Source organism: Fundulus heteroclitus, chromosome 9 (assembly GCF_011125445.2).
Source record: "Fundulus heteroclitus isolate FHET01 chromosome 9, MU-UCD_Fhet_4.1, whole genome shotgun sequence".
Classification (NCBI taxonomy): Eukaryota; Metazoa; Chordata; class Actinopteri; order Cyprinodontiformes; family Fundulidae; genus Fundulus; species Fundulus heteroclitus.
In genome coordinates this window covers 23,996,297-24,022,244 of record NC_046369.1, presented here as the reverse complement: position 1 = coordinate 24,022,244, position 25,948 = coordinate 23,996,297, and the positions used below count along the sequence as shown (strand labels likewise).

At 41.4% G+C, this 25,948-nt stretch overlaps 2 protein-coding genes across 2 annotated transcripts in view; both read right to left on the bottom strand.

Moving 5' to 3' along the window:
• The window catches only part of ghrhrl (growth hormone releasing hormone receptor, like), a 35,348-nt gene extending 34,797 nt beyond the window's left edge, over positions 1 to 551 (bottom strand). The window contains exon 1 of the mRNA XM_012864754.3: positions 431 to 551. Within this exon, the coding sequence (XP_012720208.1) occupies positions 431 to 484 (54 nt within the window). The 5' untranslated portion in view covers positions 485 to 551. The remainder of the gene's footprint in view (positions 1 to 430) is intronic.
• A 1,355-nt stretch (positions 552 to 1,906) lies between these two features.
• Positions 1,907 to 25,948, bottom strand: fyco1a (FYVE and coiled-coil domain autophagy adaptor 1a). Its single transcript, XM_012864820.3, has 17 exons — positions 25,846 to 25,948; positions 25,455 to 25,561; positions 25,165 to 25,290; positions 24,840 to 24,946; positions 23,458 to 23,601; positions 23,100 to 23,193; positions 20,512 to 23,016; positions 17,792 to 17,884; positions 17,243 to 17,361; positions 16,998 to 17,165; positions 14,828 to 14,980; positions 14,485 to 14,714; positions 13,181 to 13,334; positions 6,247 to 6,333; positions 5,943 to 6,153; positions 5,175 to 5,284; positions 1,907 to 3,444 (listed from the first exon to the last, which is right to left on the bottom strand). Exons 1-17 carry the CDS (start codon positions 25,892 to 25,894, stop codon positions 3,369 to 3,371), a joined length of 4,533 nt encoding a protein of 1,510 aa, XP_012720274.2. The 5' UTR covers positions 25,895 to 25,948; the 3' UTR covers positions 1,907 to 3,368.

Here is a 25,948-nt window from a genome sequence, read left to right as displayed (position 1 = left end):
GTAATAAGGTTCAGAAAAACATTAAATCTCTTAACATGTAATTCCTATTTTAAATAGGGGGCAAAAAAGAATAGAAGTCCAAAGGACAGCTGTGAAAATACTATAGAGACAAGTACTGACTTAGTCTGCATATTCTAACTTGTTTAGATTATGTTTAATATTTATATCACTTTTAAGGAAAATGTTTATTGTGCCATATCATGTTCTGTAATGTATTATAACAGTAAATAATGTATGCATTAAATGATCCAGAAAAATATGTGAGACAAAGATCCGACAGCAAGAGTTTAAATTCAGACAATAAAATGCAATTGATCAGGACAACACAGTTTATGCTATACGGACAAGAGTCCCCGTCTACAGGATGAAGTTTTCATTAATACTTTCTTTTTTTACTTAGAACACATGCAGGACAATTCAAATGACTCACCGCTCGAGTGAGACACAGAGAAATGAAAATCCCTGCGGTGTGGAGATGGAACATGCTGTCGGCTCCTGGAACCGTCCAAACGCAGCGCTTTCCGAGCGGGGAGACGCACTCCAGCAGCAGGATGGGGATGCTGCGCTGCGCTGCGCTCTCTCCAGGTGAAATTTCGACGATTTTCACAATAAAAGCCTCAAGCACAAAGCGCAGGGGTTTATTGAAGATGGAAAAACTAATTTTACACCCTAACCGCTATAAACAGAATACAGTTATGCCATAGTCATATATTTAGATACTCTTCAGTAATATATACAAGCGCTATAAACCGCAATGGAGGCTTTTATTTTGAAGTTTGACACATTTTACTGCCATGGGATGCTTTGATGCGACAGGCCACGTGGTGTCGCCAAACTCACACTAAATGACTTCGTCGCGTTCCCCCCCCCCCCCCCCCCCCCCCCCCCCACGTTAGAACCAAAAACCTGAATGCATTTATCAGGGGTATGTGATAGACTCAAATTACTGAGTACATTTAAAGTAGGCGGATTTTCAAATCCATGGATCCTCGGTTGGACTAGGGCCTGGACTTTGACTAGGCCACTGTTGCGCATGAATATCCTTTGATCTATTGTAGACCATTCCTAGCTCTGGTTATAGGGCTGCCTTGCTGGAATGGATACACTCGCCTCAATCTGACTCCTTTTAAAGGCAGGTTTTATTCCACTGTTTTTTCATCAACTGATTAGTTTCCCTGCTGAAAAAAAAAAACAACATCTCCACAGCATGGTGCTGTCATAATCATGTTTCACTGTGGGAATGGTGAGCTCTGGGTGATGAGCAGGTGTTAACTAATGTCACATACAGCATTTTGCTACAAAGCAACTTCTTCCACAATGGCTGTGTCCCCTGCATGGCCCATGGCTCACTTCAAACTGGACTTAGGTTTGGTTGGGTTCTCTTTCATACAAGCCATTTCTTTGATTGTTTGATTCATTGTTTGTGGGAAACGGGAAATGATTATCCCACCTGAGATTTGCAGTTCCATACTCTTAACAATTAAATCTCTGTCAGATGTTCAGAAAATGGGATATAAACCTAACCCTGCATTAAACTTCCCCAACTTTCTCTCTGACATGTCTGCGGTGGTCCGACTTCATGATGCTTTGTCCACTAACAAACCTCTGAGACCTTCACAGAACAGCAGGATTTATAATAAGATTCATAACATACCCATAACTGGGCTAATTAGGCCGCTTTAGGAGAAAACTGGTTGCACTGAATGTTTTTTTTTTTTTAGGGATGTCACTTAAAATCCCTATCAGATACAATGAGGTTCATGGCTGTAGTGTGAAAAAGTTCAAGGGGTGTAAATACTTTCACACAGCCTTGTATATCTAGAGAAAATTATGCGCAAACTGAACATCAAGATAAGTCCCACTCCCAGGCAAAACACATTTCTTGTACTGAGTAAAAGACACGAGATAATGACTCCTCTCACATTTATTTCTTTATTTGGCAGATTGTTGTGTCTCTCACTTGGCTGTTACAATGTCTCAAGCAACATTTCTTTAAAAATTACTCTTACAAAAAGAAGGAAGTAGAAAAATTCCCGTGTGCAAGTCATTGAGGAAGAAAATATAATTGAAACATCTCAAATGTGTAACAATTAAAAGGTTTAGGTTTTGCATAGAATTTGCTCCAGTTTACAACCTTTATGGCATAAACAACAAAAACCACGAGACATGATAGAATTTATGGAAGATTTGAATGAAATAGCCCTTTGCAAACTTGGTTTGTTAGGTAGTGTGAAGTTGTGTGTTAAAGTGATTGTTTTTAAAGGCTTGCTCAGACAAATCAGAAAATAATTTTGCATCACTTAAAGTCCTAAGAGTGAAGGAAAAACTTTAACTCTGACAAAAACAGCACAGGAATCTCAAACAGAGAGCAACTGAAACAATTCATTTGATGGATCCAAACGCATTATGTAAATATATATAAAGTGTACATACGAATAGATTTAAAGTCTGCACAACGTTTTACCGTTTGATATCTTCAGTCATATTTTAAGCACATAAAAATTAACACATATCCCTGGCAGTGAGAATCAAAAGGCACTTTGAAGGTACAGGAACTTTTTAGCTCACAGTCAGTAAAATTACTTTATCGACCCATAAAGTCGGCCTGTGGAAGTAAAGAAGTTTAAGAGGCCCTAAAAACCACATATGCACCACTGTTGTTTAGAGATGCCTCATTCAGAAGGTAGGATGTCCTTTAAAAAAAAAAAAAAAAAGGTAATTTCCTCATCTATGGAGGCAGATATGAAATTATCGCAGAACAACTGAATACCAATCCAGAAAAGAGTGCAAGCCCTGTGGTTGGTTGTGAAGCAAAAATGTGGCTTTTTTTTTTTTATCCGCTTAACTTCCTTCCCACAATGACGGAGTGCAAATGTAACCACGTCCAGACAAGTCGTTTTTAAAATCAAACCCTGATCCCTCAACTTCTGCTTTCTGTTCAATTTCATTGAAAATCTTCATAAATCATTAAAAATGTCCAATGTGTTAAAACCTTTCTGTGATGTTTTTATATCAGTAACGTTAAAAATATTTGAGAAAATATGGACAGACCACAAAATACAGAAATACCCAAATGAACTTAAAAAAGTTTACAAGTCGATTAAAATGAAGAAAAAAAAAACACACGCTAAAATGTGCATAGATTTCCTTGAAATATATATCACCTCTTTTCCACTAAGCCCACCCTTAAAACTACATCTCAAAAACTCAAAAAACAAATAATTAAATGCTTAACATTTGGGAAAATACTTGGTTTACATTATAAAAAGGAAAACAAATACAGTCACTGCCATAAGATCTTGTCAGTTTCCCTTCATCTGCCACAGAGACGACACGGTCATATCTGTGGGAGTCTGTGGCACAAAGCTTCAGAGTCCATCACTTCCATCGTAGATCACAGGATTATCCATGGTCAGATGGTAAAACACTTTCTTGGAGATAAACCTGATTAAAATAAAGGGTTTGTTGTTTAAAAGTCAATTAGTTGCTGAGGAACAGAAAAACAGTCAGATGAAAGTACAAATGGAAACAGAGGTCATCAAATTTGTATTGCTGTAGCACGCTCTCCTACACTAAAGATTTTGAAGAAATACTAACTTTAATGCGAGTACAGCTCATGTTAAGAAACAACTTTGTAATAAAAATAACCAGTGGCATAATAGTTACTACCCCAATCACATAAAACAGATGTGATTAGAGTGTTTTCTTTAATTCGTACTTCGCTTTCTTAAGTTAATTATAGTTTCTATGAACTTTTCATTAGTAATCATTGAGTATTTGTTTCCTCAGAGGACCAGCATTTAAAGAGACAGATGCCCATTTCTTTAGACACTCTTAAATAATGGAAAGACAAAATAACATGCAATTAAAGTAAGCCAAATGTGTGCTGATCCTTACAAGAGGCCAAACGGCTACAAGAAGAAAACCTCCAAAGGTCCCAGATAGAGAACTGTAGACAAAAGAGGCATCTTGGGGGTCAACAAATCCCCATGACAACCAATAGATGCCGTCCTCACAACAGCTTCGTGTTTGGGAGTGAGGTCAGAAAAACAAACGTTTCTGCTCACCCATCAAAAACATAAACATGGAGTTTGCTAAAACTGGACTGGGACTTCACCCAGAGCTACATGTTTTGGTCGGATCAGAAGTGACCTAAACCCGGCACACTCTAGGATTTCAGATGTCTTACAGGACTCGAATGTGTCGCGCCGTGAGAGCGCGATGTGACAATAACTCTTGTAGCATAGCAAGACGAAAGATGGCAGGTGGCACAACTTGCAGCTACAGCACAACTGCATCAGAGCGCTGACAGATCGGTCCAACAATAAAAGGACAGCAGGTTGTGGACGTCAGTGCACTTATCGGGAGAGTTGGACGGTGAAAAGAGGGACAGGTGGTGAGGGAAAAGAGACAGCAGTAGGAAGGGGGAAGGTACTGCAGGTATTGCTTGAAGTCAGTGCATCTATCACACCAAAAGAGCACGGATCAACGACTGAAACCTCACAACCAGTCATTTTCTTTCACTGTGAAAGACTTCACCTACGATGGCCGATAGTCGCTTTACACTGAACTTCTCAGCTACAATCATTTAAGGTGGATCTGGCAAAAAGCAAAAGATGAATATTTGGAAAAGCACCTCTTGTCCACTGTTGAATATAGGGAAGGATCTGTGACGTCATGCCAGTTTTAAAACCTCAAATATCTGGGAGGCTCTGCAAGAGAACTGAACACTGTCCTTGCTGAGTTTTTCAAAAATACATAAAAAATATGACCAAATCATTACTGAAATTGTAATGATATAAAATCAAGCTTCTTCCTTTTTAGCCATCTCTGTCCCCAAATACTACAGAAAACTTGTTTGGTAAAGCTGAAGAGCAGAATAGTATAAAAGAGGACCCCTAACTCTGGATGATGGTCATAGATCCCCTCTCTGTATGCTTAAGCTTCGGGAAATGTTATAGAGAAGATTAACTACCACACCTTTGGCAAAACAAAGTTGCACAGCTGTTTAAATGTCCTCAAAATAAAGGGATTTCCTAAATAATTATTCATCCTGCAATAAAATCTTGATTCATTCTAAGGCTTTACCAGGAGGGGCAACATATATCTCAAGGTCTGTTTTTTTTTTTCAGCGACAAGCCAAGAAACAGTTTGGCATGACACCGGCTTCCTACCTGGAGAAAGAGTTGTCAAAGATGAGTGTGTAGAGGCCAGGGTGCCGCGCTTTCAGTTGTCCCTGAATTGTCTCTTTATGGGAATTGCAGCGCGTCAAAGGAATCAGAACCTGAGAGCAGAACAGAAACATCGTCCAATCTCAAATCTCGGTTGTGGACAGATACTTTACAGGGAATGTCACAACGACGCTCCAAATCACCAAACAATCATCAAGTCTCGCAAACTTTGTAACAAATATAACTTCTGAAAATATTAAAGTCACACAGCAGAAAGTAATATCTGCAGGTGGGATGTTGGGACTGCCGGGAAAATGATAAATAAGAAGACATAAACCATCTAAAACACCTGACATATTTATGCAGATTGTGGCCACAGTCTGTCTGAGGCTGCTTACCTCAGCCTGTATGACTTTGAAAGCAAAATTACTCGTCTCCGTAGGAGGTACTCTCAATTTCAGTCAGCAGTTTCTGTAAATAACTTCCTCTTTTGAAAGATTCTGTGTGAGCTTTCCATCTTTCAATCTTTCCAACAATAGAAAAGCATTTTATTCAGCCGCTAGAAGCACTTAAAAAATGATGTAACATCTCTGCCTTTGACAATTGCGGGGCTGAAAGAAGATTGCTGTCAAGGCAGAACGACGCGGAGAGATGTCCACGTCGTTCAGACATGTGCGCTGCACATTTCAAGAAGCCATGTGAAAGTAAAAAGAGCAGTTCCTGAAATTTGCCGCCCACTAAGATAAAGCAGCATGTGATGAGCATCTCTACCTTTGAGTGTTCCACCTCGCTGTCGCTGGATTCCCGGAAAACCACACTGAAGGAGATGCTCTTGGGCTCCGAGGAGAACATCCAGCCGATAGTTGTCCCACAGTCTGCCACAGATACATTAATGGTGCTATAGCAGCTGGACTTGATGAAGAGCTCCCTGGAGCCATCACCAAACTGGGAAATATCAGCAATGCTGAGAGGGACAGCGACTCTGTAAGAAACCCCATTTTAAGACCCATTAACAAATGATTCATTCACAAAAAGTCCAGTACAAATGTGAAATTTATGAAACATTAATACTCACGAGACTTCTCCTGATCTGAGAAGGGTAATCTCTAAATCCTGAACCGTAGGGACGCTGTCTTCATCGGGGGTCATATCTCCAGGGCCCCTGTTAAGAAGGATAGAAAATAGAGCAAAATTATATTCCCCCGACCAGGAGTCACTGCAGCCATTTTCACCTTTGACTGCTCTGCTATCCACTCCACAAACATGGTTGGGAAGTTTGCGGAGGACATCACTGTGGTGGGTCTCATTTCCAACAATGATGAGATCCACTACAGAGAGAAGGTTTGCAACCTGACACAGTGGTGCTCCAGGAACAACCTGATCCTGAACCCCAGCAAGACCCAGGAGGTCATAGTGGACTAGGGGATGTCCAAGAAGACTGAACACACTACACTCTGCATACAGGGGGGAAGTAGTGGAGAGTGTAGATGCTCAGGAACATCCTGGGCATCCACATCTCCTCCAACCTCTCCTGGACTGTAAACACCTCCCACCTGGTGAAGAAGGCCAAACAACGGCTCTTCTTCCCCAGTACACTAAAACGGACTGGACTTTCCACTAAGCTGTTAAAAAGCTTCTACAGAGGTACAATAGAAAGCATTTTGTATCTCGGTGTAACAGTGTGGTACAGGAGCTGCACAGTGCAGGAGAGGAAGGATTTAGCATGGATGGCGAGGACAGCACAGGAGATCGTGGGATGTTGTCTACAAGATCTGGACATGCTTTATGCTGCACGAGTTCAGAAAAGGGCCAGACGCATTGCCACTGATCCCACCCACTCGGGCAATGCTCTGTTTCTCCCACTTGAATCAGGGTTAACGCTTTAGAAATATTGTATCAAATACAAATAGACTCAAAAACAGCCTCTTTGCAAAAGCTGTAAGGGCTATTGCCCCCTGCTGAGAAGTTTGGGGTCTGTTAAGGTGCATTCCCACCAAATGAGAATAATGCAAATGGTGTGAGTGATTTACATGTTATCTCTATGTGAAGGTGCATTCAGGAACAAATAAACGTCCACGATGCAAACTACGCATTTCGAGGTATGCAAACGGAACGAATTGAGCGAATAGAGCGAAGCAAAACTGTGAATAGCATGGTAGACGTGTGACTAGAGTGAGGTGAAGCTACAGGTGGTGGTACTCGCCGAACCAGGTGCCTTTCCGGAGGATCTTGTGGACCCAGGGGCGGCGACGTCATTGTTCGACTTTCCACAGTACATACAGCACCGTGACTCACGCGGTAAAATCCATGTCTGCCACTGTGAGTTGAACAGACAGGAGGAACTGGCAGAAGGACAGAAGCTCCTCCTATTTGATAATGCGGTGAAGCAAGCAGGGGGAAAATTGGCTGCGTTGTCGGTGCAGATTGTTTGTGAGAGAAATGTCAAGCAACCAACGGCAGTCGATCAACGCGAAAAATATGTCTTGTTTGCATTCAGTGTAAACACACCTTTACATGTTTGCAAACACACGACTGATAATACTAATTTGCACACTTTGATATCTCAGCAAACGTCTGGCTAGACACCAATCCATGAAGATTGCTGTTTTAAATGAAAATTTTAAATTGTTGCACATTACTTACAAAAGGCAAGACTGTTGGGTGACTAATTCATGCAACAACACCATAGTTTATATGGTTTGCAAAGAGACTATCGGATTTTTTTGACTTGGATACAAGTCTTACCCGACCCTAAAGACTATTTGCAAGCTTTAAGCTGCTCACAAAAGGTGTTGGTCAGAGCAATCAACTAATTGATTTTTTTTTAACTGAGAGAAAATATTATGCCTATTTCAAAGATAATCACTATGGTAACACATGGTGACAATAAAGATTCTTGATCAGCAGCCTGTGTTAAAAATAGCTTAGGTATAAGGATCATGACTATGAATTTAGAGAGCACAATGAATATACCCACAGATTAGAGTCTGTGCATTTTAATCAGTAATTAGACATTTTTTGCACATTTCAGACCAAATAACAGATTTTTAAACATGCAATTTTAACACCATTAGGCTTAATTTTTAAAAAAAATATTAAGCAATGCTCATTCCTGCAGGCAGTTTTGCCTTTTAGAAATGTATGTGCACTGATCTTGTTATCACAACATATAGCTTCAATGGTTTTTAAATCTAAGAACTGAGTCTAAAACTATGAAATTATTGTGGATTTTATGTCATCCGAACAGAGTCACAATCATGCATAACTGGGGGCGCACTCGTGGCACAGCGGGTAGCGCGACCCATGTACAGAGGCCTTAGTCCTCAACACGGTTGACCTGGGATTGAATTCGACCCGCAGTCCTTTGCCGCATATCTCTCCCCCTTTTCCACCCCCTTCCTGTCAGCGTACTGTCATAAAAAGCGAGCGGGCTCAAATATATGCATACACATTGATATATGCATACACATGCATACACAATCCAGGAGTTAAACATTAGCCTGTTTTGTCTTTTAAAATAAAGCAGTTTTGAAGTGTGTTTGAGACTATTGTGTCCAAGTTTAAACCATCTGTCACCCTCAGGTGAAAGGAAATTGGTCTTCTCAAGCCGATCCTGATGCCAAGTTCACTGTCTACAGAGGGAAAATATTGATGTGGACTGAGAGCGAAGTCAAATGTCTTCTGGAGAACAGTTAGACTCTAATTGGCCACGATGACAAAGGTTTGGAGAAAACGATGTAAAGCTTTAAAGCCTAAAAACACTGTCAGCTGTTAAGCAGGGAGGTGATGGTATTACGCTAAGGGGCTGCTTTGCTGTCAATGTTACTGATGCATTGCATTAAGAGGAGGACTGTGACAGCTGTCCCAACTGTCACCCAGAGACTGGAATGGTAATGGTTTTCTGTTCTTCCTTAATATTACTTTACATATTGATTAGTGAGTAGTTTAGATTTTTATCTTTAAAACTGTTTTCATTATTCTGACTCTTTAGTTAGCTATTTGCTGTGCACACATGTAGTTAACTTTATTTGCCAGTTCTTTTGTTAAATGCAACAAATTATTTTTTTCTTTTGAGTTACCAGTTTCCTCTGGACCTGCTGCTGAAATCATACAGACGAGCTCCAGCTGATGTCCTTATATGGCTGTCAAACTTCCTCAGCGGGTCGTTCCATTTGTTTGCCAGGGGAAGGGAAAATTTGGCCTTTAGTTTAATTTCACCATGTTTCTGCTTTTTGTAACTAAGTTAAATTCTAATATTTATTCAATTTAAAGATTTAGTAATGTGCTGACCAGTATTTGTTTAAGTTTATGTGTGTTTAATTACCCCTGTGTGTGAATTCGCAGTGGTCTGATCAGCCACTATCTAAGTTCCCCTCATGTCTTGTTAGGTCAGTTGCGGTAATGCTGCTTAAAGTTTGTTGCCAACCGCCAATAAAATCAAGAAGAAGAAGAAGAAGAAGTTAGGTCAGTTTTGTGCTTGAGTTCTTTGCATTACTCCCTGAGTTGTAGTTTGTTATGTTGACCTCAGTTTTTGGGCCCCAATTTATAATTTTTTTATATTTTTTGTATTTTTGTAATAAATTAAGAATATATTTTTGAAATTTCTTCAACGTCTTTTAGGCTGGTCTTTGTAAAACCTTCACAAGGACAAAATAAAGGACTACATCCAAATTCTTCAACAGCTAGTTGCCACTTACCTGACTCCGGCAGATAGATTTGCTCCGCATATCCATCTGGAAACCTTCCGTTGAAGTAATTTTGGGAAGGGGCGAAAATACTGGTTAGCTGATTGGCCTATGTTGGTGATAGACGGGCCAAATGAACCAATCAGATTCGTCGTCGCTCGTAACAGAGCGACGACGAAAACACAACCACAAGCCAAGCTACTCTTGCTGCTGCAGGTAAAGGCTCATTAGCTCAGCAAAGAAATACTCTGTAATTCCGATAAAACTTGCTCGATAGCCACGCTAACGCTAGTTTCATCGGCTGAAGCTGATCTCTCTGGGTACTCCGGCTTCCTCCCACAGTCCAAAAACATGACTGTTAGGTTAATTGGCTTCTCCAAATTGTCCTTAGGTGTGAATGATTGTTTGTCCTGTTTGTCTCTCTGTGTTGCCCTGTGACAGACTGGCGACCTGTCCAGGATGTACCCCGCCTCTCGCCCAGTGAATGCTGGAAATAGGCACCAGCAACCCCCGCGACCCCATGAGGGATTAAGCGGTTTGGAAAATGGATGGATGGATCTTAAATATAATTAAACCTGGGATGCATTGACTTCCAAATGGTGTAAAAAATGTTTTGGTTTGGAAATCATTCAATCATTTCTCCAAAATGATTCCTTGCAGATATTTAGGGTAATACACAGACAGGCCTGTCTTTGCTTGCATTATCCAGGTCCTTGTCAAAACTACCTTTTGTCAAAACTAAATATGGCTGTGCAGCACGAAGCACAGAGGACGTTGTGAAAGAAATGGCATATGGAGAATAAAAAAAGAGCAGAACGACACCTGTTAGGATCCCAGTTGCTCTAATAACTATTCATCATTAATTTTTAATATCTGCAACATCTTTACTTAAAAAAACTTAGACTTATGGTTAGCGAGGCTGTTCGTCCAAACAGAGCTGCTCATGACGTCACTATGTGAAACAAACAAGTAAACACCTGCAACGGAGAACTTCTTGTTTCCTGAAATTCTGTTCATTTTTAATAGTGAAGTGAAAACGAGAGAAGACTCTCAGTTACAATCTAACACAGTAGGCGGAGGACGAGGAAAGTGTACCAAATTCCCCTTGAGATCTTTGATGTTCTCCTGTGATTCTTATAATCAAAGGAGCAGCAGGCTGGCTGACGTCTTGCTTACAACAGCAGAGCAAACAGCAGTGACAGAGAATATTCAACAGTTGGCTTGTTTTGATTCAGGCCGATAAAACAGAGGATGCATTGTTGATAACACTAATTAAAAGCCACGTCTCTTGGAGATGATTAACGCTGCAGCATCTCTCTTTGGGCTTCACCTGACCCGGACCAGGGAGTGACAAACAAAACAAAACAGATTGAAAAACCAACCAACTGAGCCATGTTTTATCTCCATCACTCAGCTCTGTCCAATGTCCAAATAGTGGGTCAGCACCGGGCCCAAGCTGGAGCCCAGACCTGGCTCATTATAATGCATCATGATATCATGGAACGGCGTCGCCGGCTCGTGGTTCTCAGCAAAAGCTTTCTTTGCACTTGTAAGGTTTTTGTTTAATTCAGAAAGCCAGTCAAGCTTTGAAATCATTGAATAAACAGTAAATCTAATTAAGTGTTGACAGAGTCAAACTAGTGTCATGATATAATTATGGCTAATTTGATATATCTGTGTGATTTTAGCTGCATTTATGAAGCATAAACATCTCTCACTGATGGACAAAGGAAAACATCCGTCTGTGAAATCCAACCTGGAAGGAGGTTCTTGTGTTGAGCTGGTAAGTAGATTCAAAACACGCCTGGTCAGAAAGGAGCTGAACGTTGACAATGTTAGCAAACGTTTGTCTGTGCTGAAGGAACCATTTCTTCTCATGGTATGTTTCATTTATTTTTTGTAAAATTCAAGGCAAAAAAAATGTTATAAGAGTACATTTGTCTCCATAAAGAGTGTGAAGCATGCTCAGTTTAACCCAATAAGTTCAATCAATGTGCGTTCCTCTTTTTGTAATAGCAATCTGGTTCCGTCTTGAGCCATAACTGAGACCAGCCAGACATCCGACACTTATACCGATACTTACCTGTCATCCAAGCAGAGAGATGGCTGCCAGAACCACAGGTCCACAAAATCCGTTAGAGTTAAAACAGCAACAAGTCGTACCTCAATAAACAAAAAAGTGGTGCTGAATTTGGTTTTATCCCCCTCTCAATTTTGCTTCAGAGATTAAAGTTCGATATTAGCCCCAAAATCATTCCCTTTTAGCTTCTGAGAAAGCAAAAAACATTTTTTACATGTTTAAAATATTGTTATTAAAAAAATCATCCAAATATCAAAATCCTCCATCTCAACTACACTCTCAGTTTTACAAATATCATCAATTAAAGCTTAATGTCAGAGTTAATCTGAATTCTTATCATGGTAACTTTTTTCCCATGATAGTAATAAACGGTATAATATTTGGCGATTCCTCCACAGATATCAGCATATTTTGTGAAATCTTTCTAACTCCACACAGCTTCTATCAACCTGGTTGTTCATATAGGTTTCACATTTAAAGACAAATACTCATCGCAGTTGCAGCTCAATATAACTATAAAGATAAAAATAATGGCAGCAAACTAGTAAAACGTGGGGAAGCTCTACCGGTGAAACAGGAACAACAGCATGTTCTGCATGTCAGGTGTTCAATAACATATTTTAGGAAAGCATACTGAAAGACCACAGGCTGTGCGGGACACAGTCTGGTAAAGCACTGTTATAAAACACTAATTCGTACCAAATGGAAGTGCACGGCTTCTGTGAAGAGGGAAGGCTCTATACTGAAAGAGCAGCCATTAGTACCAAGGCCAAAAACAAGCGATCAACTCGCATCATCAGATCTCTATGTTCCTCCTTCTACTCATTTGCTGCTCTCTTCTGAAATACGCTTCTTCCTGTCTGGTTGGGAAAGTCGTTTCATATTTTACTGCATGCATCTGCTAACGATCACCCTTTATTCAGTCTGCTCACTTGTCTGACTGTCAAACTATCCATTAGTCCTCACTAAAGTAATAATTATAAGACACGCAATGGAATTACATATATATGAAGCGATGCTTTGCTCCTATCTGGCACAATGCTACAGAAAGCAGGGCTCTGAAAGGCAAGCAGCAAAGTACGACACGGACATTTTCCTCTGAAACATCTCTTTTGATGCTCACTCAATGGGGTACTGGCACATCTGAACGCCGCCGCAGGCCTTAATGCAGATGCATTAGGTGCACCAGTAGTTGCATACCTGTAGTTTCACCTACGGCTCTCTGATAGAAACGTTGTGCTTACATTTCGCGTGTCCCTGGAAGCTGGCGGTCTTGTTCTCCCTCCAGTGAGCCTCCTGTGGTCTGAGAGTTGTTATCGCTGTCGTAGACGCCGTTCACCTCCTCCTCTGTGATGATGTCATAACCTCCATCCTCAGATTTGTTGTTGGGGTCTGACACTGAGGAGAAAAATCATGAATTTAACTTACGAAGCATGACTCAAACATGCAAAGTGTCCGATGTGTTTTTAGGAACAGTCGTCACCTTGTGTTGATGGTACATTAAATCTGAATTTAATTTCATACGACTTGCCAGTTTATCTTCAAAGAGCCAAATGTTCAAAAGAAAGATCTGATTTGTACAAAAGTTTAATTAGAATACTTTGCTTAAAAATGATTAGATAATAATATATAAAGAATTATAAAGAAATTAGGATTCCTGGGAATCCTTTAAAAAACTGAGCTATTTCTTATCTTTTGTTGAAGTTTATTCAGCAACGCTCTGGTAAAAAAACAAATATCTCTGTGTTCTTAGGTTTATAAAGCCCTCTATGTAAAGACATAGAGGGCTTTACATAGAGGGCATCCCCTATGTAAAGGGGTATGCCCTCTATGAATGGGGAAGGTATATAGACATACCTTCCCCATTCACAGAAAGGGGAAGGTAAACCTTTAAAATGCACAACTCCAGCAGAAGTAAATACAAATCTATATACAAATATATACATCCTATAATCAATTGGAAGTTTTAGGAAGAATAAGAATGGACCAAAACATCTGAATTAGCGTAGAAATTTGCGTAATTTCTGCAAATTATAACTCATATCTTCTCATGTCTACATCTAATGGAAATCAATTTTGTTGGATTTTTTTCCTCTCACAAATAAGGATGACTCCTCTGTTTATAGTTAGCAAATAAACACATGACAACAAACCTGTGTTTAAATTACATTTAAACGTAATATTGCTCTAAATGTACATTGAACCTTCCTGTTTTTGAACATTAGACACAAAAATGAAAGTCCCTGCATTCTTATTAAACCACAGTGTTTGTTTTTGTTTTCTTTTGCATTTAAGAAATTATAGAAAGTAAAAACATAAAAGCAAATGTCATTTTCTTCCTTCTTTGTGTACTAAGCAGAATTTCTGTGGCAAGGGTTTCAATCCCTGTTCCTCTGTTAGGAACAGTCAGTCCTCTCACTTCTGCTGAAATTTTTATACAGCCCCAGTGATCAAAGAGCTAAACCATGAAAACCATACAAACACAGCAAAGTTTTGAGGTTCACACGTAACAGCAGAGAAGTGGTCATCTTTTAAACACGTCTCCCACCTGTAACCCTGGGAGTGGGCTTGTACGGCGCTGGCTCAGGAGGCGGCTGAGGCCCAGCTCCAGCTGGGGGGGGCGGCACGTCTGTAGGACTCAGCTCTGCCTCCGTGAACCTCTCCACCACTGCACTGTGCTGCGTGTAGCAGTCGCTGCAGCAGCGCTCCTTCTTCTCGCTGTGCTTCGTCGTGACAAAGTTGTTGCTGCAGTAGTAGCAGAAGATGCGGCCGCAAAGTCTAGAAATAATAAACAGAGGAACTGGTTATCTTTTCCCAAAAAAAGGGGGGGGGGGGGTTAAATTCGGAATGCATTGCATGAATAAATGTTCAGTGTAAAAACCTATGCCCACCTGCAGTGATGTCTGCGCAGAAACCAGGTGAACTGGCCGTTGCAGCCAAGGCAGTGCGTGGCCTCCTTGTCCACCAACCACCAGCGCTCCTCCGCTCGCAGTTTCTGCTCAAACTCCAGCGCGTCGGACTTCTGCCACAGAGCATCTTTGTCCCTGAAGTCACCCAGAAAAAGACAAAATGCATTTTCAAAGACCAAGAATGTTGAAACATGCGAGGCACAAGATCGTAAGAAGCTTTAAAAAGTGGGTGTGACGAAATAAAGTTGACAAAACAGGGTGTCAAATGCTTATTTTCCACTTTGTACAATAATGCTGAATATACTGGAGCAAACTTATTTTCATGTCTTTAAATTATGATTTCAAGAAGTAAAAAGATGGAATGCAATGTGAAAAGAAAAGCCTAGCTAACAGAAACAACTGATAGAGGGTAAGCCTTTCTCTTCTTTAGTAATGGTCCGTCTCTGTGCTCCAGCTTTCACTTTCTTCCTCACCAAGTCACAATAAACAAAACAACACTTTCTGGCTCTCAGAGCCAGGTCATCCCTGGTGATAAAAGGCTTTCGTCTTTAAAATTAACACCAATGAACACATGAATCTGTCAGTCGGAGGTGGAGCGTAAACCTTTCCTTCTTTTTGTGTCCCAAACCCTTTCTAGCTGAAAAAAACACCCTTAGCCAAGGAGTCTGCCAGCTTTACAAAGAGACATGTTTGCACTTAGTCTGGCTAAATAAAACCTTTAGAGTCACATGTTTACATGACCTTTTGGGGAAAAAACAGCTGATGAGTTTGGATAAATATCTACATTCATATCCAATAAATCAGAATGAGGATTATTGATCAGATCTAAAGTACTTTTTGGAAATAGCAACATTTAAGTAGGTATTAAACATCATTTTTATTAAGCCAAAATTTCATATTCTTATCTTAAATGTATTGTTTTCATTAGCTTGAAGGAGAAATCATCATAATTACCACAAATAAAGGCTTGAAAACATCAGTTTGTGTGGAAATAATCTATACAATGTGTTTCACTTAGTGAGTTGAGCTGAAATAAATAATCTTTTCAAATATTCAAATTTATTGAATATGACTTTAGAGGGAATATTGTAATTTATTTAAAGAAGTACCATTATATTCCTATTTTAAGGTTTTAAAATATAGAAAAATAAAACCTTTGCAAAATGAGTATGGATACATTTACTTCTTTAAGATGTTGATATTTGTGGAGAATTATATAAAACAGTTTCCAATCTAATAACCAGAAAAATAGATCTAAAATAATATTACGAGTACTTATAGGTGTAACCCTGATGAAGGATTCAGTGCTATTATTCCAAAACTGAAAAATGTCTAAAAGCTTAAAACCTGCATTTGTCATCATATCCATATTGAAAACCATTTTTTGTTTCTTTGCCATTTTTAGGGAAGGTTATTACAGGTTGCAGACCCCTGCTCTAGCCCTTAATAGCTAATGTGAATGTGTCCTGGGCGTCATTAGAGACCATTTACAGACCTAATATGACTATGAGCAAGCAGCAGAGTTACAAACCCAAAGTTTTCTAACAATCACTAGAAGAAACGAAGTCTATAAAAATGTTTCTTTTCAAAATGGGTAAGACACAAGAACAGGACATCCAAGTAAGATGGGTGTTTTTCTTTAAAATTCAAGAAGTGGTAACAGGATAATAGCTACTCTGCCAAAGTTACCCATTTCTACAGCAGGGCAATATCATTTAAATGTTGAAAACATCTGAAACCGAGACAAAAAGGATAGCAGAGAGCTTAATCTCATGTTGGCAACAGGCACAGGGAGCAGAGCTGACTCCAGCATCCTCCCATTACAAGATAAGGTACATTTAGTTTCCTTTTTGTTCCTCATGTCAGTTCTAGAGGCGCCATCAGTTAAGGTGAGTGCTGGGTATAGGTCTATTTATATGTGCATTCACTTAAACCAAACATAGAGCTCACCGCTGTCTGAGTCTAAGGAATGAACCCATTCAAGGTTCACGTTTGAAGAATAATGCAATCAAACCGGATAAATGGAGTCCCTGAAACCGGCAATAACTCTCCTAAATCACCGGTAAATCAACTACAGCCAGAGGATCATACCAACCAGATGAAGCACTTTGGACAAACAGTGCATGCAGGCAGCAAAGAGAGTTCACTTTACTTTATAAGCTCAATGAGCCTCTCTTCCAGGTTGGTCTTGGTGCTGTTGAGGTCGTCGATCTCTGCGGTCATCGTCAGACACTGACTTTGTTTCGCCGCCTCTGTTGCCTCCAGTTTCTGCTTCAACTCCTCACAGAGGGTTTGCGCGGTCAAGTGTGCCTCTTCAAAACTGAAGCAACAAGAAAATGAGTCAATGTTTTCACCACGACAACATGCATCCAAAGGTACTGGAGGTCACGGCCACACCTGGCCGCAGAGCTCCTCAGCTGCTGAATTTCGCCTTCGTTCTCACGGATGGTGGCTTCCGCCTGCGTGATGTAAGCGTCTTTCTCACCAATGAGCTGCAAGTATTTCTCGTTCGCAGCCTTTTGTAAACAAAATAAGCAGAAATCACCAATCAGACACTTATTTTAATTTTAAAGGGTTTGAATATACCAGAACAGTTCTGTGTTTTCCTGGCTGAGTGAAGGCAAAAAAAATCACAAACATCATTACAATCTTAGATAAGCCTTCTTTGAAAGTTCAACTCTATAACATAAACGTATAACCCTGCTAAACATTAGGGGGAACATGATAAATTATCATCTAAGGCATCTCAGTGAGCCAATCACTTGATTAGAGCTGTAGATATCTTGCATCTATCCTTCATTCTGCAATCAAAGGATGTTGATCAGCGAAAAAATAATCAGAGCGGTTAGATTATATGAGCTCTGCAGCTTTTCCATTGTGTCTGTCTGATAAAGTAAAGGTATGGAAAAAAAAACATGAAAATGTATCTTCTTAAAAGATGACAACCTTAAGTTCAGACACTTCTGCCTCCAAGCTGGACACCTTCTTCTGCTCCTCCTCCAGCTGTCCTGCCACCTTCTCCAAACTCTCAGTCACAGCCTGCAGTGTAAAAAAACAAGAGTTAAAGACGCTTTACAATTCCTCCACACATCAACACTGATAAAGCACGCTGATGATTTTACACGTTGGTTTGTTATTCACCTAATCATGCTGCACTGGCACCTTCATTTAATCCCGACTCAAAGTGAAACTTTCTATCAATAAATGTATTTGTGCACATAATGATTTTTTAATGATATTCCACAGCCTCTCTGTGGGACATTCTGTATACAAATAGGTCCAACATAATACTTTTCTCATAGTAGACGTAATTAAAAGGCAGCGATGAAAAGAGCTAATTTCACCAATTTAAACTAACTACTGCTGTGAAATGACCAGAAAAGAGGATTAAATAATTAATCTTACTTTCTGCAAAGGCTATAGCTGGGACGGGGCTATTAACAATTCAGAAACGCTTATGCTAATTAAAAACTATTTACGATGCTTATAATCCAAATATAATTAGGACTAAAAGGACAACAGAACCCGATGAGAAGCTCATAAGCTTTGCTAATATTTGTTGTTTAATCTTATAAAAAGGAAGAAAGAAAAGTAAACAATCCTGGTGGCACAACCGAATCCGAAGTTAAAGTAGCTCCGCGGGCAAGTTTTCAATCCTGCATCCAAGAAAACAGAGAAAGTTTGGAACAACTGCAAACCTACTGAGACATGACTAAAGTGACAGGCCAGACAAGGCGAGAATTAGGCAGAGAGGTTCCCAAGAGGCCAATGTTAGCTCTGGAGGAGCCACACGGGTCCTCAGCTCAGGTAGGAGACACAGATCTGTCCTTTATGGAGGCGTGGCAAGTAGGAAGATATTGTTGAGATAAACATCCTGTCTTCAGCAAATATGTGGAAGAAGGTGCATTGGTCAGACAAAAAGTGAACTTTAGTGTTTTTTCATTGAGGCGATAAGTAACACTGGACATCTCACTCCACACCCCATCCCTATGGTAACACAAGACAGCGGCAGCATCATGCTGTGGGGATGCTGTTTGTATCTGGGACAGGTGGGCCATAGTTGATGGGAAGATGGATGCTGACGGTTACAGGCAAGTCCTAAAGGAAAAACCCCCTTATATACTGCAAATCTCTTTAGGCTTAAAGACATACCATGCAACATTTTTCAGTTAATTAATGTGCTCCATACCGTTTTGGATGACTAAATGAGTCATTTCAGGTCGAACAAAGGTTTTCTCGGCCGCCCTGGTGGTCTGTGGGGGAAATACCGTACTTGCAATTGCAGGAGCTCTCAGCCCGCACCCACAGGCTCAGAAGTCTCGTGCATCGCAAGAATCGGTCTTGGCGAGAACTGCTACACGCCCCCAGTGAAAGGCATGCTCGTTGCTAGCGCAGTGGCGATATTTGTGCAGTTATCATGGCGGAACCAGCGAGAAAACAGCGAAAGCCCATGTTGGTGCAGGCAAGAAAGAGGAAAAAGGCTCTGGACAGAGAGAAGAGTCCTACACGGGTGAACATCGGGCAAGCTTTTTCCGAATGGCGAGAGCTAAAAGAAAAAGAAGGCTGCAAGGCTGACGCGGACCTCGCGTTTCTGCTGATGCGATTGTAAGTAACATTGGAATGGTTTCTCTCTCTCTGTGTGCATGTTCATACTTTCACTGTGTTAGTCATTGTTTGTACTGCTGTTTTTCCGACTTTTCGTTGCGTTCGCCTGTCTGTTAAGCTCAAAACAACCCCGCCTGGCTTGACGGAGAAATCAGGAGAACAGCTGAGCATCTTTACGACCGTGCACTTTTACTTTCGCCCTCTGGGGGGAGCCTCGCTGGAAAATCAACCCCGGTTGCATAGTATACCTTTAAGTGGAGGTTTAGCTCGCGGTGCCACAATCACCATAAACATTCAGCCAGTTACAATAAAATGGTTTTGATTTGGTTTTAGTTTGGTCCAGTCCAGGGGTCTGCACCCTGCAGCTCAGGAGCCACATGTGACTCTTTAGACACTCCACTGTGGCTCTTAATAATTTTGGCAAAAAATGTAAAAGAATTAAGCAATCCTATGTGCTTTCAGGCAATACATGCATCGCATTTCTACAAACAATGGCTAATACTGTGAGGAATGCTTTAAAGCATTCCTCGTCTTTTGGTTGCAAAGTACTGTTTTTTTCACTGTTTTTTTCAATAAAACAACTTAACGTTCCGTAAAAGTTTTGTGATTTTCTTTATTTCAAAACCTAAAAAACAATTGCATTTGTCTAGTTCGACCAGGGGCAAAGATGGTTCTTATGATTTTAAAGGTTGTTGTAAATGTCGCCGACCCCTGGTCTAGTCAATGTAAGGCATCTGTGAAAACATCACACTCGCCCAAACCACATCTAAAGTATCGATTTGGTCAATATTTGGTTGTATCACAAATCCATCGCGTCGTTCTTCAAAGCAACTTTAGGACAGCGTCATTAGGCTCCCTTCACTGATGCGTAGATGCACACTGCCACTCTACGCTGTTATGAACAGACTTCTTTAAACTAACTGGGCAGCTGCGCGTACCTTTTTGACTGATATTCTGGTCTTGATCAAATCAGTATAATGAGCATTTCTATCCTTGAAGCAGCCAATAAAGCTGATTGTCTCTGAAGCGGCACATGATTTGACAGGTCTGCTTAAACTCACCTTTATTTGAACCTGATGGCTCATGGTCTCGGAGCTCATTTGGAACTTGACGGCATCCATTTCCTCTCGGCAGCATTCCTTGACGCTGCGCACTTGGTTCTTGGCTTTTTCCAGCTCTTCCTGGAGCGCCGTAATGGTCCCAGGCAGGGCTTCCTTCTGCGTTAGCTCCTCTCGTAAACTGCTGTTCTCCTGCCGTAGGTCGCTCATGCACTTCTCGATTCGCTCCACCTCCTTCTCCAACTCCCCGATCTTAGCAGCGTCGACAGCCAAGTGCTCGCTGGCTTCTTCCCTTTCTGCGTTCAGCTTGCAGATGGTCATCCCCAGCTCTGCCATCTCGGTGTTTGCTCTGTGCAGACTCTCGCGGACCTCTGTGTTCTCCAGCCCCAGCTTGTTGTTTTCTGCTTTGAGGGCAGCCAGCTCTTCTTGGACGGCAGCGGACGACGCGGCTAACTCGGCATGGGCAGCTACCTCTCGATCGCGCTGCTGAACCAGCGCCTCTTCTTTCTTTTTACACTCCAGGAGCTCTGCTATGTGCTTCTGGTTCATTGTCTCTGTTTGGGATTTTAGCTGCTCAGTCAGAGCCCTAGCTTCGTCTCTTTGGGCCTCTGTGATCTCCAACTGTGCTTGGGACTTCAGCTTTTCCTCCTCAGATCTCTGCACCTGCACCTTCAGGTCCAGGATCTCTGCCTGGAGCCTGGAGACTTCTTGCCTGCTAAGCTCCAACTGGCCTTCAACCACATTTAGTTTGGCCGAAACTTCCTGGTTCTCCTTTGCTTGGACTGAGCTCCTCTGAAGTTGTAGTGTCTCCATTGCCTGTTTCTCGGATGTTACCCTTTCAATCAGTTCGGCCTGTTTAGCACAAGCTGCCTCTGCATTGGCTTTGGCAATTTCCGTTTCCTTCTCCTTAGCCTCCAACTCCTTTAGCGTTGACACCAACTTAACAACTTCCTTCTCTTTACTCTCAATCTGCTCTTCTTTCGCATTGAGCTGTTCTTGAAGACTGACTTCTTTAGTGTTTGAAGCCTCCAGGTTTTTCTCCAGTTCGCCGATCTGAATGTGAGCGTTCTTTAGGTCCGTCTCTATGCGACTAAGAGTTGCTTTTAATTCATCTTGCTCCTCTCTCAGAGTCTGGTTCTCCTGCTCCAGCTGCTTGGACGCCGTTTCTGATTGTTTTGCAGCCATCGTGGCTCGCTGCAGACTCTCATCCAGACTGCGGTTCTCCTCGCGCAGCGCTTTCTCTTTCTCGTCCACTGTCATCTTGGCGTCGTCCACCTGGCCTCTAAGCTGTTTCTCAGAAGCTCTGAGAGCTGCCAGCTCAGCCTCGAGCGCCGCTCTTTGCTCGGTCATCTCATTTTGGTGCTCCTCGTTTCTTCTCACCTTGGCCTGCAGCTTCTCTTTTAGTTCTTGTAAACTGCTGCACTCTGCTTGGTAGTCTCCTATCGTAGCGGCCTGTTCTTTGACCTTAGCCTCATGCTGATCAAGGCTAATGGTCAGTTTGTCCTTTTCTGTGGTCAGGATTTGGTTCTTGGCTTCAAGCTTTTGTAGTGTCTCACTGCCGGAGCTTAGCTCTGCTTCTTTGTTTGCAAGCTGCACAGTAAGTTCAGCAACTTTTACCTCTAAAGACCCCTTCAAGTCATCAACATTCTTCTGCATCTCTTCTCTTTCTTGCTTTGCCCTCCCCTTCACCTCCTCTAACTCTTGCTCTTTCTTCTCCAGAGACCTTTGGAGGTCCTGCAGCTCTCTTTGTAGATTGCTTGCCTCCTTTTCTTTCACTGCCAGCTCCCCCTGAAGCTTTTCTAGAGTGCTGGATTGTTCCTCCACTGTTACCTTCAACTTGGCCTTCTCCTCAGACAAAGCTGTAAGCAGTGCCTGGAGTTTTGTTTCATTCTCCTTTGACTTCATCTCATTGGCTCTTACCTCCTCCTCCAGCCTTTCTACCTGTCTTCTGTTCGCCACCATCTCATCTACAGCCTCGATCTTTCCTTTCTCTGCCTCTTTTAGTTTGTCCAGCAACTCGTGAATCTTCTGCGCTGAATCAAAATGGCTGGCAGCCTGCTGTCCCTTCTCATCCAGAACCCCGTCCAGCTTGGCCATGAGCTCTATGTTCTTGTGCTCAGCAGCTGCCAGCTTTTCCTGAAGCGAGGCATGTCGAGTTTCCCTGTTTTGTTCCTCAGCCCTGAGTGCTTCCACTTGCCTGGAAAGAGCAACCTCTCTCCCCTGCAGGGCTCTGAGTTCTTCCTGCATGCCCTGGTGCCCTTCTTGAGCAGCGAGCGACACGTCAAGCTGCCGCTGAAGCTCTTCAATCACTCCTTTCATCTCGGCGGACTCCTCGCCAAGCTGCCGGACCTTATCAAGGAGATCTCTCTGCCTTAGTTCTGACTGATCCAGCTCCAGGCGAAGGACTTCAACCGTGTTGCTGTCTTCCACGCAGGCCGGCAGCGAATCATTGAGATCATTCAACAAACTGTGGCCATAGTCTGGGCTGGAGGCACACTCAGGCGCTTGCTATATGGTTGAAATGGAAAAAAAAAAGGCAGTAATTAAAACTATTCAAATGAGATTTGTTTTTGCATTAAAATTTGAATTACCTGGGAGTAGGAACTGGCCAGGCTATTAATACTGGAACTACGACTTGGTGGTTTCCACATGTGGCCTGGTGAATTTCCACTTCCCAGTGTCCTCCTGTAGATCGGAAAATAAGGGACGTCTTTTACGGAAAAATATTACCACAGCAACGGTTTTGAGGTTTGCTTAAAATTTGCCTTTTTGAAACTCTTATTTAAAAGTAGAAAACAAGCAGTATTTTCCTCCGAGTGAATTTTCTTTCTCAAAACTTTGCTACTGGTGAATCTTGGCAAAATAAAACCACAGCGGTGCAGAGAAAAAGCTCTACATTGATTTTGAAGGCGTTTTGTGGTTGACTTTAGCTTTTATCTGCGTCGTTACCTTGCAAAAGTTGGCCACGAGGCGTCGAGATCATGACCTCTGGACGCCACGTCAAACTGCACCTCGTTGAGCTCGTACAGATGATTGATTATGTCAGCACTGAGGAGAGGCTTCAAGAAGGGGCTTCTTGCATAGTACCAGTCGCTGTGGGAGAGGCCGAGTAGAAAATCAAGAAGCAATATTAAAAGGCCATATTAGTGAATAATGATGATACCCTTGATGGAAGACAAATAGGCTGACAACAGCAAACTATTGTTACATCTATAACTCTCCAGATCATTTGAGATGATTCCGGCAAAATGGAGATGAATTGTAAAGAACTGGATTAAGGTAGCTTGCATGGAACCGAATCAGAAACATAAACAAAACTGTCACATTATAAATCAAGCTGCATTAAACTAAGTTTGGAAGAAGTCTGAAAAATCTGCAGCAGAAGAACTAAAGAGTTCATGCAAGTTTGTAAAATCAGATGAGCGTAAACGTAAACTATCTTCTTATCGAGCTCAAACTGGTTTCAAAACTCCAGTTCCTGGTTGCAAACTTATTCCAGTTTGAGTGACATTGTTCCCTCTTTTACACACATGATATCAGTATATCACACTGGATTTTTAAACCAGTTTTAATTTTTTTTAGTTTTTTTGTTTTTTGTTTTTAGAAAAAACGTGGCGTAGTAGTAAGTATATCCCCTATTCGATAAATACCTACAGAATCACACCCAAATGTGGACTCTAATGACTTACGGAAAACAGTTGTTTTAGACTTTACAGAACTGGTACTATTTCATGTAAATTTCTTTTGTCTTTCACTATACTTATACTTCCGTATGTAGCAATAAAACAATACAGCAAAATTGATGAAGTATAACAGTGGGGGGGGGGGGGGGGGGGGGGGGGGACAATAACATGAAACCAACATTGTTTTGAGATTGAACAAGGAAGCCATAATCATAAAATCGGACGCAACGTCCTTTTTTTTCTAAACTTGGTCTTTTCACCAACCCAATCTTTTTCCCCATAAGACTTTTTTGTGTGCAAAGTTAAGGACAAGTTATATGAAAAATAATTGTCAATTTTATGTTGTTTTCAATCATAACAGGCCAAACTCAACTAACCTTTTATTCTTTTTCATTTTATAATAATTTACCAGAACAAATAGTCTGCCTGCTTTACACAGACTGCTATGTTATAGCTCTCTCACTTCACAAGATTTTTGCTTTCTTTCTCCACTTCTGTTAAAACTGAATTAAAACAAACCTAGCAATGTGGCTTCTGTTTTTGTTTGGTTTCTCTTTTACAGTTCCATCAAACCCATACATACTTAATATTGATCCCTATTATGTCGATGTGAAAAACTGAAAAGCGGAAATGCGGGGGCTGTTTCACCTGGTGACTCTCTGGTTCATCAGGCACTGCTGCATGGTGTCAGCCAATCGCTGATGAACGAGGGAGTAGCGGATAAATGCTCGTCCCTTTCCTAGAGATGTCTTCAGCTAAAGAAGCAAAAAACAGAACGACCGTTTTCAGATACCAACGGCAATTCAAAAGTAATGACTAAAAATTAATCACAAAATTTAAAGCACAAGGAATTAAAGCCACATGGAAGCCAATCTTGAACGTATGTCCGTGTCATAAGTCTCATAAATTTAAAGGACTAAGACTAAGAAGTGAAGTGCCAAAATTATGGGAACATTATAGACAACAGACACACCTCAGAAATGGATTTCACAAAACGGATGCCATCATTGGCTCCTTTGATCTTAGCCAAGCAATCGCTGAAGTAATCCCAGTAGTCCTTCTTGGTGCCCAGAAAAGTTGTTTTCTCCTTTTGGTCAAACTGAGTTAGCGTGAAAACAATTTCAGGTCAATATCCTCCACAGGGAGATGAACACTTTGTCAAACATTCGTTTACATTGTCTCAATATACAGTTATTTACGTTTTTAGCAATGAATTGTGTAATTGTCATTGTTTATTAGGTTGATTTAAATTCAAAAGGCCACCTGAAGCAGATACTCCAGTTTGTAGGAGAATTTGTGCAGATTGGTGCTGTCATCTGTGATTGGCTCCCCATTTTCCTTGTACTCCTTTGCAAGCTCTGCAACAGCATCTGAATTTCACATGCAGACATATCAGAAGAGAAGAAAGTGGACGGATGGCGAAACAGTTTTCTGTCCAAACTGTGCATTTAATAACATTGCCTTGTATCTGTCTCAAAAACTACAAGAGATCCCTGATGGTGGCCCCTTGCCATGTGCTTATCGTCTAGCTGCATGCTGATACAAGCTTCAGTAATACGCTTACTAAGCAAATAGTACCTCTACGGTACCTTCCTTCCTCAGTCTACAACCACACGCAGACACACACACACTGGCAGACATAAAACTGACGTACCATGCAGATCTCGGATAATCCTCTGGAGCTGGCTCTCCCCGACCGCCATGGTCCCTCCTCTCGATCCCTGGCAACCAGGAGTCACTGGGTCACATCCAACCCG